We start from the raw sequence: 15,445 nt of genomic DNA, 5'->3' as shown, positions 1-15,445 counted from the left end.
ATAAAAATGGAAAATTCTTGCCAGATCAGAATATCTCATGATGTATGCAATATTGAAAGCAAAAATTTACCTAATTTACAAAGTACAGTTGTTTGTGAACAAAAAATTGATTAAAATCATTAACGTAAAGCACAAAGAAAAGATGCATTAACAACGAAACGCGATAAATGGAATGCCTTCGTTGCTAGCAAACGGGAGTATCCAACGAAAACTTTACAGTTTTTTGAGGAAAACAACACTTTCGTGCTACATGAGGACGCCACTCTAGTTTTGCAAAGAAAAATTGAATACGCTGTTAATGGCGCCAATTTCCTACTCAGGCAGTTTCATAAAATTCGGTTGATTGGCATGAACCCAAAACCTCCAAAGTTATGTTTTCACCTTAAAGTCCACACAGTTCACCCAGTTTCAGACAATATGAAGAGTGATTACCATGGCGTTGCAAAGTTTCTTAATGACAATTAAAAAATATTATGTATTTCGAATTAATTATTAACTTTCCGTCAAAATTTCGTTAGTAAAGTTAAAGACATTGTGATCAAAACACCAAACTGATGTCATTCGATATTAAAATTTTTACACCAAAGTATCTGTGCAAGCAACTTTAGATATTACAGAAAAAATTACATCTTTATAAAAAAAAAATCCTGATAAGCAGATTTCTGACTACATGAATTTCATTCAAAATGTAGTCAAATGTAACTGTTTCGACTTCAGTGAGTAGTTGCATCAGAATACAACCGTCTTGCAATGAGTGTGGTACTCTTGCAGACATATTCATAAATTACTTACAAGAAAAATATTTAAAAAATTTCACTCGCTAGTTTAGGTGTTGTTTCATGTTCCAGATATGTAGGCGAAATTTTGAGTATTCACAGAGTGGCTAGTAACGGCACCGACCACCTCCTCAAAATCTTTTTCGGACTTTAAAAGCAAATCGCTTTCACATGTGAGCTCAAAAATTAATTTAGTTAGTTAAATTACTTGGATCTAAAATTAAGAATAGTTGATTACAATATTTGTTTCAATATTTTTGGCAAAAGAACCTACAGTGATCGTGTGGTACCGTCCTGTTCACCAAAGTTTCATGTTCACAAAAAAATCTTTTTTCTATTTTTCCATCCATAGAGCTGTTTCTACTCCTTTATCTGATGAAAACCTTGAAGCTCAGATTAATTTTGTTAATATTTTTGCAGTCAGTTATGGATATGAACCAACCATAGTGGCTAACATTTTCAAAAATAAAGACGATGATAGAATCACCATTCTTGGCACTTTTCCCAGTAACGAAGGCAATGAAAGGGAAAAAAATTCTGTACAATCTTTAGGACCTGTATCTTCTGGGAGTCAGCGTCTCCTTCAAAACAAAAATGACTTTAACGTAACATTTTTTGCTAACAGTACTTTGAAACATAATCTTATCCGTAATTCATAAAACCAGTGCAGTCTCCCTGGCAAAACTCAGGTGTCTATAAAATCAGCTGTGATACGTGCCCAGCCTATTAGATAGGGCCAACACGACGAGCAATTCCTGTGAGATATAAAAAAACATCTCTTAGAAGAAAAGGTAAAAATATGTGTAGCTCATTTTTTGCTGATCATTTATTAACTACAGGCTACAAGTCTAAACAAGTCCATGACGTCAGTATCCTGTGCACGTGCTTGAGACTTGATATCCTTGAAGAATTATAAATTTTCAAATACCTTCCTCTTAATGACGGTTTCATTCTGAATGAATATTGCGTAATAAAAATTTCTTCAGTGGTATAAAGCCCTTACTTAGAAACGCATAAAACTAACTCCTCTTTTCCTCAGATTAGATTCTAAAATATCGTCTTCGTCTCTCCTTTTTGTTTTTACGTTGGGTACGTTTTCATACAAAATGAATAGACCAATTACTATTGCGTTGTAGTGTATAAATTTCAGTTTGAATAATCCTGGCTCTTGACTTGTGAGATGATCGCTTATAGTTTTTTTTTTTTTTTTTTAATATTGATGTAAGTACCTGATTTCCTCTATTCTTAATAGATGGTGCGACTTGTTTCTTGTCCAGGTTGCGGCAGCTTCGGCCTGTGAGTCTCTTAGTCTGATGACACCTACAGCGCCTTTCTTCTCTTACAGCTCTTAGCGGCGAGTAGTGCGCTACGCTGTGTAGCGATAATATTGGCCACCTAGAAAACAGGTCTCTTATGTCTCCTGTACTTCATGAGTCAATTTCTACCAATTTTGGGTCGATAAAAACGAATATGACAATGAAACATTTTCCTTAGCTTTAGTTTATATGATACTCACTAGATGGAATTATTTAATATTAACGGATTAAAAGAAAAAGAGGCGTGTCAATTCAGTCGGTGAGTTCAGAAACCAGTTCAGTCACAAATTGCAAATTTTTCAGGAGAGAGAAGAAACGTCATAACCTCTCCAAATTATCAAATATTTTAACTTTTTTCCCTCTGTCATAACGTTCATTTATGTTGCTCTCATGCAAAACTTTCCTAATTTCGACTTAGATTAGGCTCAGGAAAATTTAAAATTTGAACCGGACTTACGCTGTTTCTGCACTCAGCTGTTTTTACTGACAGCTGAAAATTGGAAAAAGGTAATCATTCGCTTAAAGTTTATATTTTTTCATATTATATCAAAAATGAAATAACGGTATTGTAAAGTTATGAGAAAACAGGAATATAACAAAGTAAAACGCTCTTAAAGTAGATAATTCTCGACCACTGTGTCATTGTCATGTGCAGTGGTTGGCCTGGTAAATAGTTCATCATAAAAAACTTTGGAGTTTTCAGGAATATGAATTATCATCTTCTTGATGTCTTGATGTTGATTGGACCTTTCCCTGAAGGGTAGGCTGCAATACTTGAAGGAAAATCTATATCTACGTTCCGGGAAGCAGGTTTCAGCAGCTGAGAGCTGTGCTATTGTAATCCATCTATGGAACTCTGTATATCGAGTGAGAGCAAACTTTTGGCGCACTCTTCCCTCGACACTCTCTGCTAGTGGGTTTTTTGTGCAATATTCCTTCCACCATCTATCAAAATATTTTATGTCAGTGGTGAGTAGCTTGGCGATGTGAAGGTTGTTACTGGACTGAGTACACAAATCTTCATATTCATCAGGTGTATATATCCGATCATTTTTAAATATCATCCTCTTAATAGTACCAAAATCTCGATCGTTTGGAAGATATGAATGCCCTCGACCAGAAAGTAATGAAAAATTTGTTCAAAACGTCCTGTATCTGCAGGAGCAAGGCAGAACCTCATCATGATGTGATTCCGATTCTGTCCGCAGGTGCCATCGGAAAAGAAATACAGATTCTAATATTTTATGGAATATTAATGTCAATGTATTTCAATAGCATGCTGTATATCTCATTGGCTCCTTTGTTGGCTACTCCTTCGTGGTACAGGAATATTTCAGATTTCGTAGAAAAAGACACCCTGTATCTACTGATCTACTCAACAGACTAATGTGGTTCTTTCACTCAACACGCATCTTGCCTTTCTAAGCATCTTTACATCGAAAACGAATTTCTGCATTTTTGTGACTAAGGTGGTTTCTGCACTCACCCATTTAATTTCACATGCTAACAACATAGAAAGTATATTTGAATTTTTTGAATGGTAGTTACATTTTAAGAGTTCTAAATTGCTGGAAGAATACCTCGCAAACGGTTGGGTCTGAAGAGTGTCATGTGGTGGCTGCAAGAGATTGTCGTCTTTTAGCTTGGCTCTTGTAACTGAGTTCCGAAACATACCTACAAGAAGACCAACAGTAATCCGCAAGTTTTGCTTCATTCCAATAGCCCTAACATCAGTGTTCCATAACAGAAATGTCCTGATGGGATATTTCTCCATGTTCATGGCTGACAGCTCTATAATTAGGAGGGGGAAAGTCTAGGTTGGGATGGAGAAAATGGATTTTAAGGGACTTGTTGCATCCAAGGTTGTGGTACTTTTTCAGGAGCACTGTCAGCAGCTGAGTGTAGTTAGTATCTCTTTTGTTGCCTAAGAATCCACTCCCTTGAAGGCTTCCCAAGCTTTCTTTCCTTTCCGCTTCAAAACTTGGTCAAATGCAGGATCTTTTACAAGTTCTCGAATTTGTGGCCCGATAAATATACTTTCCTTAACTTTTGCATTACCTAATTTCGGAAATTTCTCTCTTACATACTTAAAGGCCTGTCCTTCTTGGTTCCTACCTTTGACAAAATTTTTCATTAAACGCAGCTTGGTATGCAGGGATAGAAGAAGAACACCTTTTGGGTCCACGAGAGGCTGGGCAACGACATTTTTCTCCCTAACGTTAAGATTTCTTGCAGGTCAGTCTGCTATAATATAATGCGTTTCCCTGTCCGTACTGTCTCACGCACATAAGAAGCTGCAATACTTTGTGTACCACAGTTGCATTTCTAAGAGTATGGCAATGACTTCTAAATCACTAGAAATTTTCCATTTGTGTTCATGATATTTGACTAAGTCCAAGAGGGCTGTCATATTTGCATATGTCTTCTTCATGTGAACTGCATGACCAACAGGAATAGAAGGAAGACGGTTGCGATTGTGAAGTAACACAGCTTTCAAACTCAGATTGAGTCTACGAATAGTCTCCATTGAGTTGGATCATGGCTCAAAATCGAAGATTTCATCAAGCCATTAATGACACAGCAAGCAACAAGATTGTTTCTCTTCTCAAAAAAGGGAAGCAGTTTTCTGTGTACTGTGAGACTGTGACATCAGTTTCGATAAGATTCCATTGCTATAGTCGAGACACAAGAATTCTTGCCTCTCCTTTGACAGGTCAAGGTCTCTAACGAGATCACACAATTCCGCGCTACTCAGTATGTGCGGTTTATCATCTTTTCCGTCAAAATCAGGGTAACGGAATGTGGAAAGTTCGTTTGGTTCTTCTTCTTGTTCCATACAGTCTTCATTTTCTACTGCAAACACACAATTTTCGGGTGGATCAGGAACTGGTAAACTATCTGAATGCGGAATGGATCTATTGGCAGATTGACGATTCGGGTACTGGCCTGTTATTCATTTCTTCAGAGAAAATCCTGCCTTTATCGTGGAGTCAAGCAGAAATAGCTGTCGTCGCTATGATTTTTAGGCTCCCGCCACATCACAGGCACAGCAAAAGCCGTAGATCGTTTCTTCTTTTTCAGCCATTCTCGCAGTGTAACTGAACGTGCGATACTACATATATATGGCGGCCGAGACTTATCTTGTTCCTCTACTTTCATACCGGCATAATGCTAATAGGCAGTCTTCACAAGAGGCGTCACACTGCGCTTCTGTGAGAAAAATATTATTTCATCAGAAATGTAACAATAATTATTTGCCCATTTTTGTGGCATTTTTGCGACTTTTACACTACAAAACAACTCTCAAACCAAAAAATACTGCTTTAATCACAGCAGAAACTATATGAAACTCTCAGCCACAGCAACAATATCTATGTTTATGACTTACAAACAGCTTAAGAGCATTTGCGTTTTGTTATTCGGCATGCGTGCCAACTCCTAAAACAAAATTTCCTTCAATCTGAAAATGTTGGCTATAAAAATGAAAAGTCACTTTATCTCCATAGCAAGAGCTAATCTATTACTTTCATGGTGATATTTTTTATCCAGCCGATGGAAATACACGCGAATTAACTATTTTTGAGCCCGAAACATTTTCATTGTTGGCCAGTGTAACTTTACTACCAATGAACAGTTTTACGTCATTTAAAATGTCTATAATTTTTATATGGTTTAAATATCACATTTTTGTAAAATATTTTATACAAAGAAGGCATTTTCCTCGTAAATCTCTTCGACTGTTACAACATGAGATTATAGTATTCTCACTAATCTCTTAGGTATAATAACCATCTATTGCAAGTTTTCTCTTTGTTAATGTTTTGTAATCTTTTTATGTATTTGTCTGGATTTTCTGATGAAGACACCCATAATCGGTGTTGAAAACAGGTTAACATAAAATCTTGTTGCAACTGGTTGGTTGTATTATACGAGGGTTGCCCAAAAGCTAATGCATTGCCTTTTTTTTCAACAGTTCTTTATTGAACGTAATGAAAACTATACACGCGAAAGAATGGTATTCTATCTACACACCCTGTTTTACCTCGTAATCTCCTTCCCGTTCTATGGCCGTCCTCCAGCACGAAACAAGGGCGTCGGTACCAATCCCTGTCCTGGTGGCTAAGCCAGCGCTTCACTGTGTAAACTTCCTTTGTTGATTGGCAGATGCGGCGCCAACTGCGGAGTCGTAATGCGTCTGTCCTCGCGAATGACATCAGCTCGCTGCAACATGTCAGGTGTCACAGCCGTGGATGGTCTCCCCGACAGCTGCAAATCGTGGACCTCCGCCGAAGCGTCTTCTGATTACCTCACCCTCCGTGCCCAGCGATTGGCTGAACTTCTGTCCACAGCAGATGCTCCATAGACTCCGCAAAAGCTTTTGTGAATGTTGCCCACAATTTATTTCTGTGCAGTGAGAAATTCAATGATGGCACGTTGCTTGTAACGTACATCTCCTACAGACACCGTTTTTAAACTATCCTGCAGCTATACTATCTGTCGGAAGTAACGGAAACTTGGTGCGCTCACTCAGAAGACTTCAAATAATACATACGTAGCGTTTCACATTCGTAGCATTGTTTTCGGCTGAGAAAAAAACCTGAGAAAAAAATTTGGTGCATTACTTTCCGGGCAATCCTCGTACAAATCTAATTATAGCTATTACGAGTAGCATGTTTTTGGGTTGATTCGTACTCCAAGTACGCTTGGCACAAGCAAGCTATTAATTTCAATTTTCCCCTGGACAGCAGCTATGGTGTGGACACAATTGACGGGAAAGGAAGACTTTATACTGAAAGGTGTAGATCACTTTACGGCACAGTTACTACTGTTCCGAAAACAGCAGGAAGTAAATTACGTGATTTGTTTGCGGGAAGATTGCTAGACGCAGAGAGAAACCAACTCACACACTGAAGTTGGTACACATTAAAGTACAAATAATCATAATAGCTCTACCCTAGCATCCTGTTTAATTTAATAACTGGTGTGTCTCATGAATTGAGTCTAAGATACCTTGTCTTCAGCGTAGTTGACTTCCCCAATGGCCGGCCGTTGTGGCCGAGTGGTTCTAGGCGCTTCAGTCTCGAACCGTGCTGCTGCTAGGTTCGAACCCTATCTCGGGAGTGGATGTGTGTGATGTCGTTAGGTTAGTTAGGTTTAAGTAGTTCTAAGTCTAGGGAACTGATGACCTCAGATGTTAAGTCCCATAGTGTCCAGAGTCATTTTAACCATTTTGGTGAACTTGCTCAATGTCTGACGTGTGCCTTGCTACCGGTCGGTCCTCTTGGCAGTAAAATCGAGACGGAGCGATGCTTCATGCAGCTTCACAACGCGGTGTTGTAGATCTACTTTGGTTTCAGTAAATCTAGCACAAGTGCTAAACATAGACTACCACCGATTTTGCGTGGGATTGCTTCGTGCTGTTCGCTGAGAACGCTATACAATGGCTGCACCGTTCCATCTTTTACTTAACGCTGTGGTGCGAGATACCCCTTCTCAACCCACCCTCATGTTAGCGTATACCTGTGCTGGAAGCTCGTTCAGGGTGTCCAGCCTTTATATTTCTTACATTGCGACTTACTACATTTTCGTTGTATGTGGACTGGCTGGCCACATCAACAGTAGTCTCAGTGTTAAAAACTACTTTCCTCTCTCTAGGCTTGATGAGTGCATAAATCTCGGCCGTAGCTCCCGCAGCTGTTTCAGCCCCGTTTACAATTTATGCAAACTCTAAGCGCACTTTACGTGACATCACAGCAGGAAAAGGCAAAAAAAATACATCCAGAACCCTCTGTTTTGCCTCCTGTAAAGTAGCCCTATTGACGTCATCTGCTTGTAATGTCTACCTTCCTTATTCGATCCACAAGGCTATTCACCGACTCTCCTGTTTCTGACTCACCTCACTGACTGGTGACTTGTTACCAGTAGTGTCTAGTTGCGCTGTTTTTTCTACAATGCTCCACTACTTTTTCCGGCAACTACTGGAAGGGCTGAACATCTTGCAACTTCTCTACATCTACATTTACATAGATACTCTGCAAATCACATTTAAGTGCCTGGCAGAGGGTTCATCGAACACATCACATAGATTCTGGTGCTACCTGCTAATTTCAGTCGACCCATACTTAATAACTGCTGGTCATTTCTCTTCCGTAATTTTGCAGATGCATGTAAATTATCAAACAGAATATCCTCTTCAGATTTCCTCCAGAATGGACTCAATCATGAGGCAGTTCTTGCATCTAGGACAGATGAGAAAATGTAACGAACTGACTGTTCCCTTCTTGCCTCCTATGCCTGTGTACCACCTTACGTAAACCCATATCAGTCCACACTTGAGCTAACTCATCTAGCAAGAGATAAAATGTTTACTGAGTTGACGGTTTTGCAGTCACTGTCATTTTCCTCAAATATCGTTATCAAAATCCTACAGTATACCTTAGAAATGAAAGAGAAATGACCATACTGGACTACACAAAAAAAAACTCAAAGTCGGTACTTGGTTGTACATTTTTGTCGACCGAAACAGCTGTACTGCCATTGCCGCCATCGTCATACCAACCTCCAACCATCCTCTGACACGACTTGTAAACTGTGTGTCTATTGGGTGTGGGTGATTAGTTCTCTGGTGTAGGAAGAGAGTAGGTACAGAAGAAGAGGGCACCAGTGGTGACAAATAATTTATTGACTTCTACGGCGCCCACAGGGGGCAACCAGGAGGCAACGTCGGATGCAGAAGTGAACAGAGGCTGCATCGTGCTGGCAACATTACATCGGTGTCAGCGCTTTGGCCAATACAGCTCGGCTATCACCTTCATAACGACGCATCGTTCTGCCTTGGAGTTGCGTCGGTTAATGGTGCTTCACCTCTCGTAGCTGCGATCGGAGCGAGAAGGCGTACAGCCCCAACGGGGCTGGGGTCTAACACGGTACAGTTGGCTAGAGGGCGATGGCTGCTGATGTCGGCCCCAGTGGGTCAGAGCTACGAGGACGTTATCTGGACCCCTGGCCACCCAGGCTGCGGCTGGATACCTGGCAGACGGTCGTATGTGGATGGCGGAAGAGCTCTGGTGGCCTCGCCCCGTGGCAGCCAGCAAACAGCAGACGCCGATTCGAAATCCAGTTGTTGCAACATGCCTAGCCTGGATGATGATCAGCTCTTAAACAGAACAAGACTGGTCTTGTTACGGCTGAGCTCACCTGCATGGCCCGCCAAGAACCACGGTAGCATCTCGAAATGCCAGTTTCGCCCCAGTGCCCTGTTCACAGATGCAGAGGCGCTGACAAGGAGTAAGTGTTGAGCAAACGTACGTTGCCAACCGCCTGGATTTCAGCATCGGGGCCCTGCTTGAGTATACTCTGCTCCACTGGAAATGAGTTTATTTGATTATCACTTTTTGTGTCTCTGGAGATTGGTTGTAGTTTTAAAATACACTACTGGCCATTAAACTTGCTTCACCAAGAAGAAATGCAGATGATAAACGGGTATTTATTGGACAAATATATTGTACTAGAACTGACATGTGGTTACATTTTCACGCAATTTGGGTGCATAGATTCTGAGATATCAGTACCCAGAACAACCACCTCTGGCCGTAATAACCGCCTTGATGCGCCTGGCATTGAGTCAAACAGAACTTGGATGGCGTGTACAGGTACAGCTGCCCTTGCAGCTTCAACATGATACCACAGTTCATCAAGAGTAGTGACTGGCGTATTGTGACGAGCCAGTTGCTCCGCCACCATTGACCAGACGTTTTCAATTGGTGAGAGATCTGGATAACATGCTGGCCAGGGCAGCAGTCGAACATTTTCTGCATCCAGAAAGGCTCATACAGGACCTGCAACACGCGGTCATGCAATATCTTGCTGAAATGTAGGGTTTCACAGGGATCGAATGAAGGGTAGAGCCACGGCTCGTAACACATCTGAAATGTAACGTCCACTGTTTAAAGTGCCGTCAATGCGAACAAGAGGTGACCGAGACTTGTAACTAATGGCACCCCATACCACCACGCCGGGTGATACGCCAGTATGGCGATGACGAATAAATGCTTCTAATGTGCGTTCACCGCGATGTCGCCATACACGGATGCGACCATCATGATGCTGTAAACAGAACCTGGATTCATCCGAAAAAATGACGTTTTGCCATTCTTGCACCCAGGTTCGTCGTTGAGTACACCATCGCAGGCGCTCCTGTCTGTGATGCAGCGTCAAGGGTAACCGCAGCCTTGGTCTCCGAGCTGATAGTCCATGCTGCTGCAAATGTCGTCGAACTGTTCGTGCAGATGGTTGTTGTCTTGCAAACGTCCCCATCTGTTGACTCAGGGATCGAAACGTGGCTGCACGATCCGTTACAGCCATGCGGATAAGATGCCTGTCATCTCCACTGCAAGTGATACGAGGCCGTCGGGATCCAGCACGGCATTCCGTTTTACCCTCCTGAACCCACCGATTCCATATTCTGCCAACAGTCATTGGATCTGGACCAATGCGAGCAGCAATGTTGCGATACGATAAACCGCAATCGCGATAGGCTACAATCCGACCTTTATGAAAGTCGGAAACGTGATGGTACGCATTTCTCATCCTTACACGAGACATCGCAACAACGTTTCACGAGGCAACGCCGGTCAACTGTTGTTTGTGTATGAGAAATCGGTTGGAAACTTTCCTCCTGTCAGCACGTTGTAGGTGTCGCCACCGGCGCCAAACTTGTGTGAATGCTCTGAAAAGCTAATCATTGGTATATCACAGCATCTTTTTCCTGTTGGTTAAATTTCGCGTTTGTAGCACGTCATCTTCGTGGTGTAGCAATTTTAATGACCAGTAGGGTAACAGAGTCATTTTTTTGTAATCCGTTACTGCAGCGTTCAGTGGGTATCGTAGGGTTTGTCTCACACTAAACGCTATGTGTTTCAGTCTGGGACGGTTTCCCCTACATTGAGGCCATTCTTGGAATTCTCAAGATCATCGCCGCTCTAGTGCTCATCTTCGGAGCCAACAAGGTAAGCGTGATTAATGCTTTAAAAATAGTTTTATAAATTAGTTTTACAAATTTCTGTGAGTAATAATGATGCTAATAACAACAATAACAGTATTATTTATTCATTCTTCGAAGGTTTTGTACAATGATAAGGGCTACTCACATAGAAAGACGTGCAGGGTGTTTCGAATGCATAAATGTATTAAGCTGTAAAACAGACAACTAAGAAGCTTGGGGCACGTTATTACAGAACTCTCGAGTTTAAATTTCAGGTGGTCAATAAGTCCTCCACCAGTGAAACGAACAATATCACATCAACACTCGAATTCTTCCCCAACTCGGGTAAACATGTCCATCGTCACTGATGTTATGGCAGTAGGGACCGAATTCTTCAACTCTTCCAGGTTCTCTGGAACTGTTGGTGCAGAAACGTTGTCCTTAATGAAACCCCACAGAAAGAAGCCACAGGGCGTCAAACGGAGTGACCATGGAGGCCGGCTGAGAAATGCTAAGTCGCCGGCTGCTTGACGACCAATCCAACGGCTAGGTACAGTTTCACTCAGATATTAACGCATTTAGCGACTCCAGTGAGTAGATGCCCCGTTCAGCCTCGGACAAAATAAGCAACATAGCAAGATACTGCTGAACGTTAACCTTGTAGCCACAATAGAAAAATGGTCTGTAAACTGGGATGTCGGACACAACAGATTGACTAAGGGTGCGTCTCGTACATGTACAGTGTCTGCATGTGGGTCCTGCAGGCGCCAAATTCGAAATTCAGAATTTTTTTCTTGAACTTTCTCTCGCTATGGTGCAAAGTAGCTTCATCACCGAACACGATGCATTGTGCGAAAATGTTATCATCGTCAATAGCATTCCGACGCTCGTCAGAAAGTGCCACACGTTTCCGTTTGTCTTCATGGCATAGAGCCTGTGACTCCTGTAACTTGTACTGACCAACCGACGACTCAAAACACGCCAGACTGTTGTTGTCACTCCGATTGGTAAGACGAGATGATTTTGTAGGACTACGTTGGAGAGCGGTATGGATTCATGCGACACTTTCGAGGGCGGCCAGGACTCTTTCCTTTACAAACTGCAAATATGAATAAGTTAGAATTCAATATCCTTGGTGTAGCGACGGAGTATAAAACACTTCAGAAAGGCAAATCTTCCGATAACAGATTACGTAACAGTCGGGTTCCTTTCAGATTATGCTGATACAGTAGCTCCATACTTAACAATCATAGACAATTGCTCGCTCCGTAGAATGATCCGTACCCAGAGAATGGAAAATGCGCAGTTCACACCAATACCCATGAAAGGAAATGGAAGTAATTCAAAAATGGTTCAAATGGCTCTGAGCACTATGGGATTTAACTTCTCAGGTCATCAGTCCCCTTGAACTAAGAACTACTTAAACCTAACCAACTTAAGGACATCACACACATCCATGCCCGAGGCAGGATTCGAACCTGCGACCGTAGCGGTGGCGCGGTTCCGGACTGAAGCGCCTAGAACCGCTCAGACACTCCGGCCGGGTCTTTCCTTTACAAACACATCCTATGTGTACATACTCTCGATAACATCTGAGAATGTTCCATCCAGTCGGAGGATCAATTTGGTACGTGAGCCTGAAACGCCTTTGCACTGTACTCTCGGAAATACACTTCGCAAACTCGAGAACATAAAATGAGTTCTGCTGGGGAGTGGCCCTTTTGCAACATGTGCGGTAACGCGGAAACAGAAAACAGCCAGCGGCAATAAATATAAACTAGAAAAAGTATTGACATTTGATGACGTACAAGGTATGGTGGATGACTGATGACGGTGAATCCAAGGCGTTGGATTGTGCAGTAGTCACAGCCCTTACGTGTGGTATGGAATTGTCGTGTTGGAGAGGAGTGCGCCTCTCGAATCCGTGCTATCAGTTTTGTGAGCTGTTTGTGTGCACAAGAAATGCAGGTGAACATAGCATTTTGTCAGTACACAGTTGGACAACAGAGGAAGACATTGCCTGCGTATGTTATTCAGTACCCAAGAGTTGACAATTACTGCCATCGACACCAAGACACAGCGCCTTGCTGAGAGCTTTGGGGGTTTCCAGGAACGCCATCGGCTGATCTTCTGGTGTCTCATCATCAACGTGGCTCTCCTCATCATAGACGCCGCTCTGTTCCCGTTGACCATCGTCATATTCTTTGTGTATGCGAATACCGTTGATGCGGTCGTCACTCTACTGCTTGGTCTCGGAGACTTCGGTAAGTAAAGCTCTTCTCCAGAAACATTATCTATTACCCGATTTAAGAAAACGTATCTGTTTCCGTCTAATTTACTCATAAATGATGACTAACTGAAACCCTCAGCTGCCGACAGGTGTTGTTGGTATACCTCGATGTGGACAGCTGAAAATGTGCGCCCCGACCGGGACTCGAACCCGGGATCTCCTGCTTACATGGCAGACGCTCTATCCATCTGAGCCACCGAGGACACAGATGAATAGCGCGACTGCAGGCAGTTATCCCTTGCACGCTTCCCGTGAGACTCACATTCCCAACTGTCCACAATTATACTTATGTAATGTACCTTATAGACATTTGCCCATCCACTCATTACTCGCGCGCGGTTTGGCGATTCCCGTAAGAGTTTGGGCAACCTGTGCGCATTCGCACAGACGAAGGTCAATGGCTGGGTAGCCTTTTAACTATATATATATGAAGACAGTACCTGTTCTCGAATGAACAGATACTGTAGATGACCGTGCAGCTTTTCCCTGGAATAAATGATGACTAACTGAAACCCTCAGCTGCCGACAGGGGTATACCTCGATGTGGACAGTAGAAAATGTGTGCCCCGACCGGGACTCGAACCGGGGATCTCCTGCTTACATGGAAGATGCTCTATCCATCTGAGCCACCTAGGACACGGATGAATAGCCAAGCCAAAGCGTGCGCGAGTAATGAGTGGATGGGGAAATGTCTATAAGGTACATTACATATGTAGAATTGTGGACAGTTGGGAATGTATCACGGGAAGCGTGCAAGGGGTAAGTGCCTGCAGTCGCGCTATTCATTTCTGTCCTCGGTGGCTCAGATGGATAGAGCGTCTGCCATGTAAGCAGGAGATCCTGGGTTCGAGTCCCGGTCGGGGCACACATTTTCAGCTGTCCACATTGAGGAATACCAACAACACCTGTCGTTAGCTGAGGGTTTTAGTAAGTCATCATTTATTCCAGGGAAAAGCTGCACGGTCATCTACAGTATCTGTTCATTCGAGAACAGGCACTGTCTTCATATATATAATTTACCCATATTCCAATATCTGACAGTTTCTCACTTTGATTCATGCTCAAGTATTCTCTAACAAGTCGCCGTTGTCTGTGAGCTTAAAGCGTTCAGTAACACGATTACTGGTGGCCTAATACTTCATTCACTGTAACGGACTGGATTACCTGAGCAATGTTTTCCGTTTGTGCTCTTATTTACATGTGACTCAAATTCGATATTCGATGCATCTCCCTTTCCCCCCCCCCTCCCCTCCCCTCTCTCAATATGTTTGTCTGTACGTACACATATGGGGATTCGTCACTGATTGCGTACTACACAATATAGTATGTGATTTAAGTCCGGTACGCCAGCAATTAATGGAATGGACCTCCCTAAACATTTTATGAAATTTTTAGTTAATTTATGAATTCCTTCCAATGAACTGAATAAAACCTTAATACGTTGGCTTATATGTCCTTCCATCACAGATTACGTTGAGTACAATACGTGAGTTAAGTCTGGTACAATAGCAAATGACGTAATGTAGACTACCTCTTCCACGTTGCTATCGACTGTTCTGCAATGTTAGCCGTAGGAGTATCTTCAGAATTACGTAACAGCTGTTTATAGTTTTCAGTCTCGAGTACTCTTAGTTACAGTTGTTATTATGTGACATTTGATGGTGTAGCGTTTGGACAGGATTCTGTCCACACGTATTGCTTAATTATGGCGTGTGACCATATTTGTGTAAGACAAATCCATTATATACATATTGTAACACGCAATGCACTTACTTTATGCCATGCATGCAAGTAGAACTGTTATACTTTAATGTTGTTATGTGTATGTAATCTGTTAATGTTTTAATCTATATCATTATGTACGCAGACAATGCTATTCTCTTCCATGTTGGCATATCACGACTTCACGTGCTTGAAAATGACGCAAAGTCGAAATTAGCTAACCGCACAAACTATGTACATAAAGAATGTTAATATACAAGATACAGCGATCCATATTTCCATTTGATAAATTTATATGATTTGTGAATTTGACCATGCTACAATACTGCTGTCACCATCTTATCTCCTAGGGAAGGTT

The 15,445-nt window shown here is 42.1% G+C and overlaps 1 protein-coding gene and 2 non-coding genes across 4 annotated transcripts in view; 2 read left to right on the top strand and 1 right to left on the bottom strand.

Moving 5' to 3' along the window:
- Positions 1-15,445, top strand: part of LOC126469812 (lysosomal-associated transmembrane protein 4B-like) — an 81,093-nt gene that overhangs the window by 61,827 nt on the left and 3,821 nt on the right. For both annotated transcript variants that reach the window (XM_050097099.1, XM_050097090.1), the window contains 2 exons: positions 11,015-11,100; positions 13,186-13,339. In XM_050097099.1, the coding sequence (XP_049953056.1) occupies positions 11,015-11,100; positions 13,186-13,339 (240 nt within the window). The remainder of the gene's footprint in view (positions 1-11,014; positions 11,101-13,185; positions 13,340-15,445) is intronic.
- Trnat-ugu (transfer RNA threonine (anticodon UGU)) lies at positions 13,495-13,568 on the bottom strand. Its single transcript has one exon. It is a non-coding gene; the product is annotated as a tRNA-Thr (tRNA).
- On the top strand, positions 14,157-14,230 carry Trnat-ugu (transfer RNA threonine (anticodon UGU)). The gene has a single exon. It is a non-coding gene; the product is annotated as a tRNA-Thr (tRNA).

Source organism: Schistocerca serialis, chromosome 1 (assembly GCF_023864345.2).
Source record: "Schistocerca serialis cubense isolate TAMUIC-IGC-003099 chromosome 1, iqSchSeri2.2, whole genome shotgun sequence".
NCBI classification, from domain to species: domain Eukaryota; kingdom Metazoa; phylum Arthropoda; class Insecta; order Orthoptera; family Acrididae; genus Schistocerca; species Schistocerca serialis.
This window is presented reverse-complemented; position numbering and strand designations above follow the sequence as displayed.